General features: G+C 44.6%; 1 protein-coding gene across 1 annotated transcript in view; it reads right to left on the reverse strand.

Annotated features, from left to right (window-relative positions):
* Nucleotides 1-19,893, reverse strand: part of LOC119650926 (peripheral plasma membrane protein CASK-like) — a 291,137-nt gene that overhangs the window by 5,768 nt on the left and 265,476 nt on the right. Inside the window, exons 9-10 of the mRNA XM_038054153.1 lie at nt 12,180-12,302; nt 11,935-12,082 (exon numbers count right to left, since the gene is read on the reverse strand). Coding sequence (XP_037910081.1) covers nt 11,935-12,082; nt 12,180-12,302 — 271 coding nt within the window. The remainder of the gene's footprint in view (nt 1-11,934; nt 12,083-12,179; nt 12,303-19,893) is intronic.

A 19,893-nucleotide genomic window follows, 5' to 3' on the forward strand; every position in this document is an offset into this window, starting at 1 on the left:
ATGTGCAAAGGATCCATTTCTGAGAATTCTATACCCCATTTTTGGAATTCGTCCCGAACCTCAGCGGAAACCTCAGCTCGACGGTGCATCGGTGATTACTAAAACTGTTGTCCTCAGTGCGGCGTCGTGCTGTTGGTGCCGCCGCCTCTGCCTCTATCGACTCTTGGTCACCAGTTTTCGCAGCGACCTCAAATCAAACCCGTTCCCTGATAGTGGCCGTGGTCAGCGGCTCGCTTCACAGTCACAATTAAAATTGTCACCTCTCTCGTCCGGCTTGTCTTGTCCCAAACTCCAACTGACACCGAAAAATAATTTTCACTGTCAAAAATTGTAACTGCCTAATAGACGGTGCCCTTCTCCGACTCTGCAGCCTAAGCGCAGAGCACATAACCTTTTGGGCATGTTTTCGTGTGATAACAGCAGGTTTCATTTTTGACTGACTAAGAAACCTACTGTCTGCATGTCTCCGGATAGCTCAAGTGGTTGGAGCGCTGGGCTGTCGTAGTTGAAGGTCCCAATTCAACGCATCTCTTGGAACGCTGTTTCATGACTCCTATATTGGAACAGGGTATCGACTAGTTACTGGGCAGGAGTTGATCGGTACAGGGAGTACGCGTTCCATGAGAAAATTCGCAAATCTGTTTTCGTCTATTTTCGTTGCCAGGTTTCTCGTTGTAATATCCATTCAGTTCGAGACTCTTCTTGTAACTTCGTAATAACTGGTTTCGAGTTTATGTTTACCAGCCCTCGTCTCACACACATACCAACTTGGAGAACCAGTTCCTTTCCGTCTGTAGCTTTTAGCTAAAAAAAACTCGCTGCGATGACCCCTAGAAAGTGGAGATAGGGTTTGATAGGGAGAGCTATTGGCGTTAGCAGCAGACGTCTCCAAGGTTTTATGCTCCATCGTGGGTACCAATCCATGTTTTCACTTTGGGGCCTACACTATCCTTTGACCGTCCCGAAATGGGCGCTAAAACTTGAAGAAGTACTGAAGTCAATGAAAATGCAATGATTAAAAGGCGCGTGTAAAGCCAAACTTCTTATTACTTCGGGGGCCGTAATCACGTTAGGGAAAACCCCGACGGATCGCATAGCAATATTATGCCCTACCTCCGGAATCTCAAAATCAGGTTCTAGAAAAATTAGACTGCAAATAATTGCATTGTAGGGCGCATTTTATGGAAGACAGTAATAAGATTAGTAACTAGAGCTAAGTCCGTCTCTTAATGAAGTGAGAGACCTCACTTCTCTGTAGGATTGTCACAAAAACGGAAGACAGATTGACAGGGAACGGGTTTTATGACAGGTGAAAAGTAATTAGTGGGGGACAGAGCAGGTATAATTAGCAAAAAAATGTTCGAGAAGAAGAAGAGGAATGAAAACGTGACGAACCAATTTAAAAAATGGAGCGGAGAAGCAGCTTTTAAATAAGACGGGGAAGTTTAGATTAAAAGGAAATATAAAGTTAAGTGCAGAAGATTGATAGATAGTAAGTTTTCCTAATTCACTGTATTTGACAAACTCTCAAATAAACTGAATTAAATTCAAGGTAATATCAATTCCCAATGAAAGAACAGGGAAACACAAAATGGAAGCAAAGAAACAACGCCTACGAAACCTTCATTAACGCATTTTCGTTCTTAACGCAAAGACACACATAAGCACTTATGACCTTCTATAAATAATCCAGAAAACTGCCTACCCTGATGACCACCAAAGCCGCACTGGCATTACACTTGTCCATATTTGCGGAATCTTTTATATGTGGGTCCAGAACGGTTTCCTTTCTATCTTTACCTACTTCAATTTGATTGAGTATTTTTTCTCAAATTATCAGGATAATATCCAAGTTAACTTGCTTTATAAGCTCCTATTTTTAGAACTATGGCGAAATGTTTCCTCTCTAAGGATGAAGTGTTTATCCTCATATATCAAAAATTGAAGATATTTGAAGTGATGGATTAGAATGGGATCACCTTTAAGGAGAAGTGTAAGCAACAGTAAGATAACATCATGTTTACCGCAGGGACTGGCTGGAAATCTAATAAAGCTTGCTTGGCATTCAAGCACTTCAACGGAAACATGTAAATTTGTAAGTTAAAGTTCAACAAAGGAAGCAGAATATCTGAATACCAATTCCATATGTTTGAATTATTCCATTTTTTCGGATTAAATCCTTCGATATTTCGGCATAAATCGTACTTTTTCATATAGTATAGTATAGTATAGTATTTTTTTTGTACATCACAATTCGCGATTGAGGTAAACTGAGGAAAACGTCGATACGTATGTAATCTTTTAAGAGTTAGAGCAAAGAACGGGCAAACGAATCTTTTATTCTTCAGAATCTGCGCTTGTAAATTAGATTAAAAATACAAGACCTCCCTTCAACTTCCAAAATGGAGCTTCCCAGAGAAGGATTTAATGACCCACATCAGTTCGTTCTGCTACAAGCGTGAATTTCTTCTGGAGTGCTCGATCTTAGGGTATGCATGGCTGCATCATCTGCAACTTCTAATTTAACTTTCTCCACAACGAAATGTTCTCAATCCGAGCGAGCTGAAGATGTGTCGTCTTCCATTAAATAATGAGTGAATGTGCATTCACACCGCATGGTAGTAATATAAATTCAGGAAGTGTCCTTCATAGGATTCTATAATAGTTCCACTTTTTGGAAATAATCTAGGTTGGAGCTCTGAAAGTGTACAAGTATCTAAAAGATGCCAACCGATGTGCAAGTAATGAACTAAGAACTTTCTTTCCGTATTAAGCAGTTGTTGTAATTTCCTGGTTTAAATGGAGTGAAAGTGTGGGATCGTTGGGTTGAAAATGTTATCCTAGTTTATGAATGAGCAATTGTCGGCTCCCCCATTCTCTCACATTGGGCGCTATCTGAAAAATTGAAATTGAATCCAAGTACATAATAATTGTATATTGTGATTCTAGGTAACGACACGTTGGGTTGAGTTTGTGATTGTTAATCGAAGGAAGGTTTAATCCGACCACATGACCATAGTAGATGCCTTATAATGACTATGTTAGTGTCAATGCGCTTTTCTAGTAGATCTGATGTGACATTTCACACCAATTATGTCATAACAAGACAAGGCAGCTAGCTGGATCCATTCCTCTCTTTTGTTTGTATAACAATATTCTTTGAATTTCTGAGTAGTAGAATTGACATGAAAACTCAGAAGACCATCCTGAGTGGCCGGAGACGACGAACAGGGGAGAGCTAACCCAAAAAACTTAAAAGAGACCCAAAAACCTAAAAGGTAGCAAAGTTGTCGCCCGCAAATATTGAAGTGCCATCGAAGTGGTTGGTCGAGACGTGCTTGGACGCCACTGTGCTAACCAGGCTCGGGAATGGGGGGGGGGGATCCTTTGAGCACTTCGATCCCTCACGCGCACGTCTGTACCGGATCCTGAAAAATACCCAATTATGGGGATTCGCGTGCACCCATTGAAATGAAATCTGGAATTAAAATACAAAAACAAAAAACAGCTCGACCGCGCGCGTGGAGCAGTAAAAGTTTGGACCCAAGTACCGTGATCCAAAAGGAGGATCCACGGCAGATCATATACTCAACGGATTTTTCCCCTGTCGTAGATGTTTTGTGAGGCGTGGCCATGATTTGGGAGGACGTCCCTTAGTATAAATGAGTATTGTGGGGCTAAGAAGGATTTAGGTGGTCAAAGGGTAGTATAGATCTAAATGTGAAACATCGATTAGTACCCACAATAGAGCATAAAAATGCTCTGGGAAACTGGGAAACGCCTGCAGAACCAACACCAACAGCTCTATTGTCAAACCCCATCTATACGTCCACGTGGTGACCGCTGGGAGCTCCTTCTTAACGAAAAGCTGCAGACGGAGAAGGATGAAGGATGAGCTTAAAAACCGCACAAATTATACCAACTGTTCCTACAGGTTGGACTGATAACCCACCACGGAAAATAATTTACTACGAAGCCAAAACAGGAGTCTCGGGCTGGACTGAACTACGAACCTGGCAACGTAAACGGAGGAGAGCAGAGAAGACTGCAGAGTCGGAGAAGGATACCTTCTGCGAACCCTGGAAGCCTGTCCCAGGTATGATATCAAAATCATACTTGGGGATTTTAACAGCCAAGCAGGGCGGAGCCGTGTTCAGGCGATACGTTGGCTCCCATAGCTTACATCAAAATACAAATGATAACAGGCTGCGGGCTATTCGATTAGCAGTGCCACACGAAATGGTTGTTGGAAGTACCTACATTGCGCCGAAGCAGACCACAAACAAACACGTGGCTTTCCAGACGGGACCACTTTCAACCAAATTGACAGCGTGTTGATTTGAATGCCGCCACCTCTCAGCCTTGATGAATTTCAGAATATCAACACCTCCTACAATCCCCTCTGACCGTCAGGCCAGAGCTAACTGTGAAGCCATCCACAACACAGTCCTCCGCAACGTCTAATAGGGGGAAATGGATACCGTAATAATCGCAGTCAACATAGGTCATGAAGATGAAGCATTGACAAATGATCTTCAAAACCGCCTGAAGAACGTAATCATTGATACGACTACAAACATATTTGACCCCAGTCGCAAAAAAGTCGGAACGGCTGGTTCGATGATGAATCTAAGCTAGCAATGGAACGGAAGAATGCTGCATACCAATTAATTTTGCATTCTCAAAGAATATGGGCACGCATCAAGAACTATCACAAACTCCGGCAAGCAAACAAGTGTCTTCACAAATGGAAAAAAGAAACCTAGAAGAACCGACTTGTCTGTGAACTAGAAAAGCACAAGGAACTACGGCACCTAGCACGGCGGTTTTACCAACAAGTCAGGAGAATGAAGCGTTATATATACCGATGGAGCGATGGGTTGAGTATTTTAATGAACTGCTCAACAACCAAAGTTTCGACGAGTTGGACCAACTGCAGGGCTGGAGCCTATAGAATTACAGCCAAACTGTGGGAATATGGTCATCAGTTGGACCATCTGTTCATTGACATCAAGACCGCCTATGATACCGTAGCCACTGTAAAACTGTACACGGGCATGAGAGAATTTGGTATCCCGACGAAATCAGTAAGTTTGACTAGCCTGATCCTGGCCAATGTGCGAGGCTAGATAAAAGCAGCAAGATCACTTTCAAGACCATTCATCATCAACAACCGTACTTCATGTAGTGGAAGTTTCCGGTCATCCTACCATTCTCCACATGTCTTGGAGGTAGCAGCAAAGTCACATCGGAGGTTGTGCTACCATTACAAAATGAGTATTTTTTCAAGATAGAGTGTTACGGCTTCTGGAAGCTGGAACTGAATAATTGCGGAGGAATATTCGATGGTCTCTCCCTCTACTCTATAGTGCGTGTTGAGGGGTATGCCGAGTCTAGCGACATGGTTGTCTACAAACCAACCTCCGGACAAAACGGTCGTAATCCTGGACGTATTCGCGCGGGGGCTAGATCCCGGGTCTCGTTGTAAGAGGGCTAAATCCGCCTCGGCTTAGTACTATAATCAGCCGTTGGCAAATAGCGGAAGTAGGTTGCACCTTACACAATCGCCAGTGGGATACCAACTGCGTCCATCAATGTTACTATAATCTTTACGCCCCTATCAACGGATTCCAGAGAAGCTGATTTTGGACATGCCGTCCCAAGTGTTCATCGTCCACCCTCGCAATGATTTGTCAGCCTTGGGAGTGTTGTCACTGAGTTCAAAGTTCTATGTGGTCGCCGTCTAATCGGTCAGCGCAACTATGGCACGTTTGGGGCCCAGACCATCGAAAGGTTGCCAGTGTAGTATCACTAGTTCCTCCGCTTGGAACAAAGAGGCATCCTCCAATAAAATAGCCTAAAGATGCCAAGGCAAAAAGAGAATCTCGAAATCCGCGCCTCACTATACATCTGAGGCAGGAGAAATATCGATCAAGAATGTCAGCCGTCGTGGATCCTCCCTTTCGATCGCGGCACTTGCGCTACACGCGCGGTCGCCATTATTTTTTTTTTTTATTTTCATTCCAGTTCAACTCGCGTGATACAATTTCGATAGGCTAGCGCGACTTCCTCCGTTTGTTTATTTTTCAGAATCGGGTGCGGACCCACGCATTGGAAAGGAATTTTCATACAATGACAAGTGAGGCATTCAAGTGCTTAAAATAGCGGAGAGGAGAGGCGTGCAAATATTGTCGACGGAGGACTTCGATGGGGCTTCAGCATTTGCGGGCAGACCTTCACCGTCAATTTAGCCATCTTTTTAGGTTTTTGAGATAGCTCTCTGGGTCGTCTCCGGGCACTAAGGATAATCTTTTAACTATTGTAATTCCATTGGGTCATTACAGTCTCGCAACAGATCGTTGATCCTCATTCTCCCTTGGTTGGAAAACCTATAGCGAAATTCTTCTTGGAACTCCGGTTGCATATAGCATAGTCCAGTAGGAATTCCCAGAGTCCCTGAAATACTTCATCTAGGATGCTACTTTGGCTTTGCTGATCAACGTATTTAATTTTGATGTCAAGAGGGAGAAGGTGTAGGAGTACATTGATAGATTCCACCTGGCAGGATTGCAGAGCCAAGTACATATCACCTACATTTACAATTCGCTGAATCCTGTTGGGCTTGCTTCAATTGCATTTGCTCCAAATGTAGAAGGCTATACAGACCTTCCTAAGCCTTAGTTCCTTACTCAATCGTTTTGCTTGATTACACCCAGATACTGTACAATATTATTACATTTAACCATGGGAAGCGGAAGCCCAAATCATTGTCCTGCCATTATTTGAGTAGGTCATCATAGTAGTTCTACTTGACCGGTCCTTTTGTGAACTACTTTCCATACTGCTTTTCAGTTGACAACAGGGCAGTTTCGCGCAGAATACGATAGGGGAACATGATCCAGGATACAAGCTTGAATGGATTTGAATGGCTCTTCCATAGCAATTTGGAGCAATGAAATTCTAAGCATCCGCTACAAACGCGATTCACCATCTATTTTCAGGTCTTCTATAATGGTTGAATTTGCAAGGGCTTATGCCGCCAATGAAACATGTTTGTGAAAGAAGACGAATAGACTAGAATCGTTAAATGAAAACCTTAGTAGCGTTTCTAACAAGACACTACTTCTTTAATGTAGCCAATGTAAGTAAGAGGAGGAGACAGCTCTACATTTAATATGCAGCTGCTCGGCGGTTTCCGATTGTAGACGAAGAAACCTCTAAAATGTTTTCCTCAAAAAACGATCTACGCTCTCTCTAACTTTAGAAGACGGGCCCAGATTCTCTTGTCTTAGAAAGTTGTCGATTCTGATAGCTTGCGAGATTGGCATGAACCATTAGTCAGGGTGCCAGTCTAGCTTATTTACTAGTCTTATACGTATACCAAGTTCTCAATGGCTATGTGTAGTTTCACTGTAGCTATGCTGTCATAGGCGCCCTCGAATTAATGAAAATATAGTACACCTGATGATCATATTGCGGCATTTCTCCATAACCTCCAAAAAGTAATACTTATAATTGTGCACAATAAGGTACAAATGGCCCTTCCTCCATCACATTCCTAGGTAGCCTCTACTGCCCCGACCAAACCCTCAATCCCGCTGACATCTGCAACCTTACACAACACCTCAAAGCCCTCCCAGTCAGCCGAAACAAGCGTTTCTCCCTTGCACTAGGGGGCGACCTAAATGCCAAACATAACACCTAGTATAACACCACTATAAATGCCAATGGCAATAGATTAGCCAACTGGTACTCACAACACTCCCACCCTCTACAGCTCACCCTCCTCCCCACCAACCAACCCACCTACCACAGGCAAAATACCCACTCCTTCATCGACCTCTTCCTGGTAAGCAACCACCTTCTCGTACACCCCAGCACGCCTACCTCTCCCCAAGACCTGCCCACCATCCCCGGCTTGAGCGACCATGACGGAGTGGTTCTCCACTTCAATATCACCGACCACCTCCCCAAATCCCAGCCTAAATTCCTTCCCAGCTACGCTGCCACTAACTGGCAACGCCTCAACTACAACCTAGCCGAGAAACTCCCGACCATCCGCCTCCCGTCCAATCCGTCTCCTACCGAAATCGATTCAGCCGTGGAAAAGCTCACGGAATCCACACAAAAGGCTTGCAACGAAACCATCCCTCTCAGACCACTAAACTACCAGGGCCTAATCACCCTGCCACCACACATCCTAGACCTCATCAAACAAAAATCAACCCTACGACGTCAACTCCACAGACACAGGTACGCTCCTCAATTTAACTTCCTCAAGTCACAAATCCACTCCCTCACACAACGCATCCAATCCCAGATCCAGATGGTATACGCTGATCACTACGCGGTAAAGCATGCGAACATCTCGCTTAATCAGCAAACATGCAATAAACTCCGGGGTACCTGCCCCCGACTAGCCAAACCCCGCTCAGCCAAGGTCCTCCCACACAACACCTCACCCAAAGCCCACGCCGACCTGATTGCTAACAGCTTTCTAGCCGCCCACCACACCACCCGACATTTGTCCGACCCACCCACAGAAACAGCGGTGCGCCAATACATACACAACCTCACTACCACGCCAGCTATCCACACCCAATTCTCGATCCCACCATCCGAACCTACAACACCCCACTGCTTACCAATATAAGCCGTCACACCCCAAACAGTTGAATCCATCATCCTCTCCCGAAATAATAAAAAATCTACCGGACTCGACCACATCCCCATCATCATCCTAAAAAAATGCGCCAAAACCCTAAGCCCCTTTCTCGCCCAACTCTTCAATCAATGCCTCCTCTCTGCACACTTTCCCACCCCATGGAAACGAGCCCACATCGTCCCAATCCTAAAAAAGGACCAGCCTTCAGCTCCCCCGGGCAGCTACCGCCCCATCTCCCTCCTCAACGTGACATCGAAAATTTTCGAACACGTCATCCACGATATCATGCTCCAACACATCACCGACCACGCCATTATCCCCCCCTTCCAGTTTGCCAACAGGCGCGGCCGCGGCACCTCACACGCCCTCCTAGTCCTCAAAACCGACATCCTATCCCAACTGAACAACAACATCCCCACCACAGCTTGCCTCCTCGATATCCAGAAAGCCTTCGACGTGGTCTGGCACGACGGCCTCACCTACAAACTATCCCACACTTTCAAATTCCACCCACAATTATGCAAACTCATCCTTAACTACCTGTCGGATCGCCAATCCTTAGTCCGTATCCACGATACCCTGTCCGACCCTTACAGTCCACCCGCAGGCATCCCCCAAGGCTCAGTCCTGTCAGCAACCCTCTTCTCCCTATACACCGCCGATATCCCACTCCAGCACCCTACCAACTCCCCCCAAGCAGTCAAAACCATCCAATACGCTGACGACTTGATCCTCTACACCTCTTCTCGGAGAATACAATCCGCCCAAAACCGCATCAATACCTCAATCCAAACCCTCAACAAATTCCGCTAATCCTGGAAACTCCTACTTAACTCCTGCAAATGCGAAGCCATCGTCTTCCGCGGTAGAGCCACCTTTACCCGCAAGATGCTGGCCGACACCCGCAACCTCACTATCAAGATCGGACCTTCCACCATTCCCTGCGTCCAATCCAATAAATACCTGGGAATAACCCTCAATACCCGCCTATCACCCGTACCCCAGGTAAATTCCATCATTTCAAAGACCCTAACAGGACTAAAAACCCTATGGCCCATCCTTAAGAAAGACTCCGCCATCCTCCCCAAAGTCAAACTTACTGCTATAAGCAGCTAATCCGTCCCTTAATTACATATGGACTCGTCGCATGGTGTGACATCTCCTCAGCTCAAATGGAGCGCCTTCGGGTACGCGAAAGGAGGTTCTTCCGCCTCTCCCTTTCCTAGTCCAATATCGAGGTAAAGTGCTCCCGCATAGACCAGATCCTCCTTACCTCACTAACCAAATTCCTCATCAAATGTCAAGCCCATGAAAACAACCTCATCCAGTTTTACTCCCACATACGCAGCCATAACACTAACCCCACATACCGCCACCATCCCCTCCCTTCAGACCTCCTAACCCTTTCCTCCCAAAACAGCAGTTATCGCGGCGGGAAGATGATCATATTCAACCGCCCATACGATCGACATCGCCCTGGCCTCGTCTACTCCACCGCCCAATAACACCACCTTCCCCTATATGTATCCTTCCTCCATCCATTCATGCAACACAATTATCCAACGAACAAACAACAACATAAGAGGGGTTTTTCCTGACTTTCCCCTCTATAGCATTAGCCATAGGATAAATTAATACTACCGTAAATTAAGTCTAGTATTAAGCAAAATGTTAGTCTCTAGGTAAAGTGAAGCTGTTAGAGATAAGTCTAGTATTAATTTTAGTCATAAACTATCTGTAACAAGATCAAAGAAAATAAATTGAGTGTGTTAAGAAAAAAAAGGTACAAATCGCCCAAAGTCAAGGTGTACATGACTGTATCCTGCTAACCTGTTGATAAAACCTTCTCATTCTGGTGTTTCTCCCTGCATTTCTCAAGTTTGCAGACCTGCTGGCTCTCCCAGGTTTCTTTTTCCTGTCTCCGAAGTCGCTTTAACGCTCGACAGAGTTCACGGTAAGTCTTAGAGCGGTAAGCTCACCCCGTTCTTTCAAATAGCTCCATCACCCGGTATTACCATTCTTTCGTTCCGTTGGTAGCTCACGATCATCATCTAACCAATCATTCCGACGATTCTTGCGAATGGGGCCAAACACTTTTGTGACCCTATCAATGATAATTTCCTTCAGATTGTTGTGAAGACCAATTGTCGAAGCTTCTGGAGCTTCGAGGAGTCTGATAACTGCAATTATTGTGCCTCACATTTCTCATGTTAGGTGCTGCAGAAAGCCTCATTCCAGTTCGCTTCATTATTTACTCACATAATCATCAGAGGGGTGTCAGATGTTTGGCCCTAATTCAAGCCCGATACACCATGCCACCGAGATAGTGACACGAGTCCATATCGTCCTCCCAAATTTGTTCTACCTTTCATCACGGCTGGTGGTATTCGTTTAGAATGTGACCAATTTGGTTGAAAGTAGCCCCTTTTGGTACGCTTATGTCAGTTTAGGGTGTCAATGACCATCGAAAGCTGACTACCTATCTAATCGGCCGCTGAAATCTACCAGTATAATTTAGATGTCATATCTGGGGCAATTTCCGCGACAACTAGTCAAATTACGTCTTGGTTGAAGTCAGTCGAGAATAAAAGTAATAAGCAGTTAAGTCCTATTTAAAATAAGCAAACATATCTTCACAGTCAGCTCTCAGATGGTTGAATATCCCCTAAAATATCCTCACATTTGCGTGTGTATATTTTCTATACATTTTCTTCTGAAGAAAAGCATGAATTGCAGAAATCTTAAGTTTGCTTATGCTAATGTGTCAAAAATTCTAAATTTCCCATTCAATTTCATATTCCCAGAAAGATTTTTATACCCTCTAAAAGACTTTCCTCGAAAAAGCCATTCTATCAAAAATATATACAATATTTCGTTTGGTATAATTCCATCTTCATAGATTCTCCAAAGGAAAATCTATTTATTATTTTTACCATGAAAACTTGAATTCAAATTGAATGAACATTCGATTATAACTTTTACTAGCTCTTCTAAAGGTAAAAGTACCTATCAAATGGCAAGTATCTGAGTCAAACTTCTGTCGGAAATTCTCAACTTTTTCCCCCAACAAACATGAAGAAGGAACCACAACTTTCTGCAACTATCTTTTGAAATGACATGATTTAAACGTCCAAAAGTGTCGACGCAAACACATTTCTTCCAAAGACGCGTGTCGCAAATATTCTAAAGTTGCATTTCAACACAACATGAATTTCTGCAAGAAGTTGACAAGAAATGAGGACGAGTTATGTAGCCAAGTATCTACTCACTTGTATCTGTATCCGTGCCATAGAGTGGGTCCATGGCAATGCCGCCAGCTATCGCTTGAACAGCTCCTTTCAATTTCCTTCGTGCATTATATCGTTTCAGCTCTTCAACGGTCTCGGCCAGATGTTGTCGTTGTAGCTTGTCACGATCCTGGAATGCAACAATGAACACAAAATGAATATTTGGGATTGCATAGGAGATGTTCAGATACAGATTGATCGACGACTAGAAGAGAAAATCTACTTACTCGTATCCAAGGATGTTCGAGAACTTCTGATATTGTCGGCCGATTGTGTGGATTTGGTGAAAGCATTTTCGTAACTAAATCTTTGGCATTAGTTGAAATTGATTTCCATTCGGGTGCGTCAACCTGAAATGAAAAGTAGAATGAAAAATTGCTTCTTAGAAGGTGATACGAATTCTGGCTATTGGAAAGTTTAAATTTCTTCTGGTACTAAAATCAAATGAAGTTTAGACTAACCTACAAATATTGACTATCACTTAGGAGAAAGGAATTCACACAGAACTTGAAATTGACTCAATTCCTGGCGAGATGGACCAAGGAAGCCTACAAAAATCTATAGCCCTGTGCGAGACTTCGGCTTGGAAAAGTAAGTTGGTCCTCGTGCAAATAACTTCCAGCAATCTAAAATAAACGCAACCCAAACGTAAAGTATTGCTCTGGGACACTGAATAATATATCGTGGTATCGCCATATGATTGGCTAGGAGCTAAGAGCACGAAGGGTCTGAGTTTTCAGGTCGAAAGTCACCCTGGAAGGGCTTTGAATGCCTAAGAAAATAAATCTACAGAGAAAAGATGAAGAAGGTATTATATCAACAAACCTAGGTGATATGGAAGGAAGTGCTCAAAAAAGTCATTGTGGTGGCTGTTGTTCTCGAGGGATCTGCATTACAACCTGTACTACATTACAAAGCTCCCTCACTCCTCCTTTTATGTTTGCATGAATCCTTCTTGTGGTCTAGTTGAGGTTCGCCGGCAGAAATTCAGTTTTGGCTTTTTGGAAACAGCAAGAACATTGCCTATATACTCGCATCGCATCTAGAATTTGGCATTTATGCTTCTTTTTCAAATTTCTCCTTGAGTTTGCCCAGCCCTTCTGGGAAATTGATATCTGTCCAAATTCACTCCCCATAATAAATTCATGTTCTAGTTCCAATGAATGTCGCCTCGAGGTAATGCAGACGAAAATGTTGCGGTGGATCAGTAGCATAAGACACTATGATCGCGTCCAAATGGGAATCAGCGATAAATACTGCATTGCACCTATTGTCGAGAGGTTACAAACTTAAGATGGAGAAGTCGCAAACTAAGATATGATAAAAAGCCACCCAAAAATCGACCAAAAAAGCGTGGCTTGATATGTTAGAATCATTTTTGAGCCGGTAATGAAATTTCCTTGTAACAAAACCTCGACGAGGAGGACAGAAAAGTTTCTATAGTGGAGAACTATAGAAGTTCACGGTCGAAAAAAATCCAAAGACCCTAGTGTCCTCGTAGTGGGGAGTTCGGTTATTGTGGCGTGTAATGTTACACACATATAGGAGGAAGTAGGAGCAGTCAATCGGATCTTCTGCCGACACTTCGCAACGTGGTCGAATACCTGCGTAGCGCCTGAAAAAAAAGAGCTTGTTTAATGACGGCTCAATGCTCATCGATCTTTCCAGGCGGATGCAACACACTAGTGGAAGCAAGCCATCATCAGATGGTCACGACAACAATGCCACTTTTAGGAAACGTCCTCTGAACTGCGATTGTGATGCTCCTTAACTTGGACCGAAATCCTGCAGTCAAAATCCTGTCAGAAACCGCTTCATAAATCAAAAGAACAGGCCTTGCGGTAGCCGTCAAAAACAACCCAACACCAGATTCATATCTCCTACTACTCGGCTATCCAAAGTAAACTGCCGAAGGAAGGATAGGGAGCGTCCCATCATCTTACCTTGCTTAAGCCCAGAATGTAAAGTTTACATCGTTAGAGTTCTCGCTCGAGTTGGACAAAGCGAGCTTTCTGAGCGCCCTGGCTACCACTGTCAAGGAGCGTGCGCGTTTTCCAGAAACCGTGTGCACACATTCCGGCGCTGTTGACATTTCGGTAAATTATTTGAAGTAAATTTGCAGCTTCCTACCTACTAATTTCTATCGCCTTTAGTTGCCTCTTATCACAAGCATGGAAGACTTTGAGTATATTCTTACCCAACTTACAGAGGGAGAAATCAACTGTCCAATATCTACGCGTGAAGAAGACCAGCCACTCTGAGAAACTCGTCGAGATAAAAGAATGTAAATTCCCTTGCACTGCTATCTGGTTATCTCAAATGAAAGATGGTGCACAAAAGTCGACTTTGCTTGAAAAGCAGCAGCACTAATATTAATCCCGCACCGAAAAGCTTCCACTTCCTTCAAAGCATTCCAGGCATCGGCGATCACGATTCCATCATTCCGGATATCCAACTACCGAATCGAGCTATCCGCCAACCAGCTCTAACAACACAGGAATTTATAAATTTCTATTGGCGGGCTACAAACTAACCCCAAAATCCTAAACTCTTCCGAATCTCATAAAATCAGAGGGTACCTAACTCTACAATGGATTAAATTCAGGAGGTATATGATCAGGTGGTCAAAGGGTAGTATAGGTCCTAGGGCGAAACGTGGATTGGTACCCACGATGGAGCAGAAAACCTGGGAAATGCCTGCTGAACCAACACCAACAGCTCTACTACCAAACGCTATCTCCACGTCCACGTGGTGACCGCTGGGAGCTCTTTCTTAACGAAAAGCTGCAGACGGAGAAGAATGAAGGCGAGTCTCCCGCGCCTAAAAACGGGACAAATTGTACCAACTGGTCCTCCAGGTTGGGGGTTGGGTAGGGCTGACAACCCTACACGGAAAACAACTCGTTACGAAGCCACAACAGGAGCCTCGGACAGGACGGATTTTAAAACGACGGACCCGGCAACGAACTCGGAATAAAGATTTGCGCATTTTCTCATGGAACGTGCGCTGCCTGTACAGAGATGAAGCTGATCAGCAGCTAGCCGATACCCTGTCCCAATATAGGGCTGATATAACAGCGTTGCAAGAGGTGCGATGGACAGGGACCGGTTTCCTGGAGAAGAGCCACTACACCATATATTATAGCGGTCATCCAGTAAACCATGTGCTCGGAGTAGGTTTCTTAGTCAGCCAAAAAATGAAACCTGCTGTTATCGGCTTTGAAAACATAAGCGAACGGCTATGCACTCTGCGCTTGCGAGGCAAGTTTACAAATATAAGCCTCATAAACGTTCACGCCCCTACAGAGGAGACTGCAGAGTCGGAGAAGGATACCTTCTACGAGGCAGTAGAACGAACCCTCGAAGCCTGTCCCAGATATGATATCAAAATCATACTTGGGGATTTTAACAGACAAGTAGGGAAGGAGCCCGTATTCAGGCTCCGTTGGCTCCCATAGCTTACACGAAAAAACAAATGATAACGGACTGCGGACTATTCGGTTAGCAGGGTCACACGAAATGGTTGTTGGAAGTACCTGGTTTGCGCGGAAAGCCGTCCACAAATATACGTGGGCCTTTCCAGACGGGACCACTTTCAACCAAATTGACCACGTGTTGATCGAACGCCGCCACCTCTCAGCCTTGATGAATGTCAGAACATATAGGGGGGCCAATATAGACTCGGATCACTATCTCGTTGGCATGGTGCTCCGAGCTCGAATAACAATACCACCTAGAATCCCCTCTGACAATCAGGTGAGAGTGAACACTGAAGCCATCCACAACACAACCCTCCGCGACACCTATAAGAGGACAATGGATGCCGTAATAACCGCAGTCAACAGAGGACCTGGAGATGAAGCATCAACAAATGATCTTCACAATCACCTGAAGAACGTTATTATGGATACGGCCACAAACATACTTGGCCCCAGCCGCAAAAGGAGTCGGAACGGCTGGTTTGACGATGAATGTAAGCTAGCAACGGAACGGAAGAATGCCGCATACCGAGTAATGTTGCATTCTCAAAGAACGCGGGCACGCGCAGAGACTTATCACGAACTCCGTCGAGCGGAGAAGCGACTTCACAGACGGAAAAAGGAAGCCTGGGAGAACCAACAAGTTTGTGAACTAGAAAAGTACAGGGAGCAACCGCACCAGGCGCGCAAGTTTTACCAACAAGTCAGCAGGATGAAACCTTATACACCTCGATGCTCATCCTGCCGAGACAAAGAGGGAAATCTGATTTCCGACAGAATGGGCATATTAGAGCGATGGGTTGAGTACTTTGATGAGCTACTGAACAACCAGAACATCGGCGAGTTGGAGGTCCCACCAACTGAAGACGACGGACAAATACTGCCACCACCAGGTTTAGGAGAAACAGTCCGTGCAATTCATCGGCTAAAAAATCATAAGTCGCCAGCAGCCGATGTAATTACAGCCGAATTGGTTAAATATGGAGGCGACCAGTTACACCAAGTGGTTCATCAACTTGTGCTCAAGGTATGGGACAGCGAATCAATGCCTGACGATTGGCAATGAGGCATTATCTGTCTCATACATAAAAAGGGAGATATCACACAGTGCAGCAATTATAGAGGTATCACGTTGCTGAGTACCATCTATAAGATATTCTCCACTATCTTACTAGGCCGGATAGCCCCATACGCCCAGAACATCATTGGCCCATGCCAAAGAGGCTTCACTCCAGGCAAATCAGCAACAGATCAGATTTTCTCTCTCCGACAAGCGATGGAAAAACTGTTGGAATATGGACAACAGTTGCAGCATTTGTTCATCGACTTTAAAGCCGCCTATGATAGCATAGCCACGGTAAAACTGTACACGGCCATGAGAGAATTCGGTATCCCGACGAAATTAATAAGACTGACTAGGCTGACCCTGACCAATCTGCGAGGCCAGATAAAAGCAGCAGGATCACTCTCAAGACCATTCGACATCAACAACGGTCTACGACAAGGCGATACGCTATCATGCGTCCTCTTTAACCTGGCCCTCGAGAAAGTGATCCGTGATGCCGAGGTAAATGCAAGAGGTACGATCCTCTTCAAGTCCACCCAACTACTGGCCTATGCTGACGATATCGACATCATGGGAGGAACGACCCGAGATATACAAACTGCCTTCATCCAGATCGAGCAGGCGGCGCGAGATCTTGGGCTGCACATCAATGAAGGCAAGACAAAATATATGGTGGCAACGTCAGCACCGAAGACGAATCAACCAACAACATCAAACCACACTGGTCAAACACAAACACGAAGAAGAATAATGATAGGAGAATACAACTTTGAGACCGTTGACAATGTCTCCTATCTAGGGTCGAAAATCACAACCGATAACAACTACGATGATGAAATCCGCGCACGGTTGTTGTCAGCCAACAGAGCCTATTTCAGCTTACAAAGACTGTTCCGCTCGAAACGTCTCACCATAGGGTCAAAGCTCTTACTGTACAAGACTATGATCTTGCCAGTCCTCATGTATTCCTCGGAAACTTGGGTTCTTAGCAAAAAAAAAATTGCGAACTCTTGGCCGCGTTCGAGAGAAGAATCCTCCGAAGAAGTTTTGGCCCCCTACATGAGGATGGACGATTCCGTAGCCTACACAATGACGAAATCTATGAGCGATACCATGACCGCCGGGTTGTGGATAAAATCCGGCTCAATAGGTTACGGTGGGCGGGTCACTTAATTCGTATGGATGAGGATGATCCCACCCGGAAAGTCTATAAGGGCAATATCTATGGTAGAAAAAGAAGACGAGGCAGACCCTGCCTAAGATGGAGCGATGGCGTGGGTCAGGACGCCAGACAGCTTTTAGGGATATTGAATTGGTGGACCTCGGCGCAAAAGCGGGATGTCTGGAGTTCCTTATTAAGGCAGGCCTATACCGGATACCGGTTGTTGCGCCGTTGATGATGATGATGATATGATGAGGTAATGCCGATACGAATCCCCCACTTTCGTAACTTTATCTTCCTCCCGGGGAAAGACATCCAATATGATGAAATCTTAGGGAGGATAAGTAGGTTACCTAGACATCTCAATCCGTGAAAGGACCCAGGACATCAACTACGTCCATAAGCGATTTTCAAACACCCACCTAAACTCTAACACGAGTAGGGAGCTTAGACAAATATCACTACGATTTCCGCCTTTTCCAGAAAATATATCCCATCCTTATACTGCAGACGGCTTTCCCAACCATTTTAAACAAGCTTACTCCACTCACTATATATTTGACCGAAGCTTTGACATTGAGGTCAGTGGGCCAATTAGTATCCTTAATTCCCATCTTTCGCCCTGTCCTGCCAAACATTTTCTTACCAACATGGCCTGGAAGTATGCTTAGAGGCCTTGATCATATAAGCCAGAAGGCATCTACATAGACGGTCTCTTTGATATAGGCATTCTTTTTGACTCCATATAGTTTTCTAGAAGGGCGGTAATTCCTAGTAAAAGTTAAGTAATGGTTCTCCTCTCTCTACACAAGCCCAGATGGGATCCAACAAGCCATTCGACAACTCTTTTTTCGCTTTTCACTGCGGATATCACGAAAAATCACTACCAACCCAATCAACTTTACTGTTGACATCAGAAACGAAGGATGACGTACATGGCGGGGCACATCTGAATTCACATATTAATGAGCTCTATCGGTAAGTGCAAACTAGGTCTTAACCCGCAAAATTGCCAGAAAAGTATTCTTAAGGGAAGGATGGTTTCCGACATCTTAAGGATCCTTACTTTCGCTATTTTTTTAACAAAAACAGATCATCTTCCTTAATGTCACCATAAAATCAAACCATCCCCAATTTCCTCATATGAACAAGCAAGCAGCACCTTCAAATCGCATATCCTCCGTGTCAATGAGTCTACTCCATAAAAGGTGAATATTTTGGGCTGCTTGTTCTTTGCGGTGTCAGGTCTTCAAAGGAAATTTAGAGAAAGCGAAAAGCCAAGCACTATGATCCACAAACTGCAAGCAAACATGCATAGGAGTTCAACCATTCATTACCTGACTGGACAGATGATGCAAGAAAGAAGAGTCAACTTGTTGCTTCGCAGCGAACAGTACTGAGATAGATGCCCACTATCATGGTATGTCGGTATATCTGGCACTGTTACCATCTGGGGGAGAGATACGGTTAACTTGCGAGTACGGGCTATGATCGAGGAGATGGCTTCGTTTAGATTCGCTGTGTGGAAGTGACTTTTTTCAGCGTTTAGCTCACACTAAACCAATGTATGTCCGCTTTCGTCTAGCCTTAGAGGGTGAGATTATAAACACGGAAGGGAGAGTTCGAATTCGAGTCGAAGGAAACTTTAACGCCAGGCCACTCACTGCTTCAATCAGATTCTCGAGGCACACAGATTCTGAAGATAGCAGCGAGGACAGGACGTATTGTTCGAAATGCTGGTATCACTCTGATATTCCGACCCCCTGGTTGCCAGGGAACTATCCTTGACGTAACCTTTGCTACGAAGTGCTCAGTGTCAGCGGTCCAACGATGGCAGGTACAGAAGGCTTGCACGGCCAGTGATCATTAGTACATTTCCTTCGAAGTGACAAACGGCTCCGCTCAATGTTCCGACGTCCGGCATACACCTGAGTGAAATATCTGGAAAATTTTTCGAAGCTATCTCAAGAGGGATAAGTCAGCGACAATATCCAAGCGCTGAACTGCGAATAAATCCTTAGGTCTTTCAACAAGGGCCTTATCACCGCAGCCTACAATGAATCGGTTCCCAAAAGGAAACTCAGCCCCGGGAATTTACCTGTAATGAAAATTGCAAGCCTATAAAGGAACTGCCTCTGACTTTGTCGGATTGCTCATCGTGCAAGAGGTCAAGATGAGATGACCCTTAGATTCACAGAACATAAGAGAACGGAACTCCAGCACGAATTCAACGA

The sequence above is a fragment of the Hermetia illucens genome, chromosome 3 (genome assembly GCF_905115235.1).
Source record: "Hermetia illucens chromosome 3, iHerIll2.2.curated.20191125, whole genome shotgun sequence".
Taxonomy (NCBI): Eukaryota; Metazoa; Arthropoda; class Insecta; order Diptera; family Stratiomyidae; genus Hermetia; species Hermetia illucens.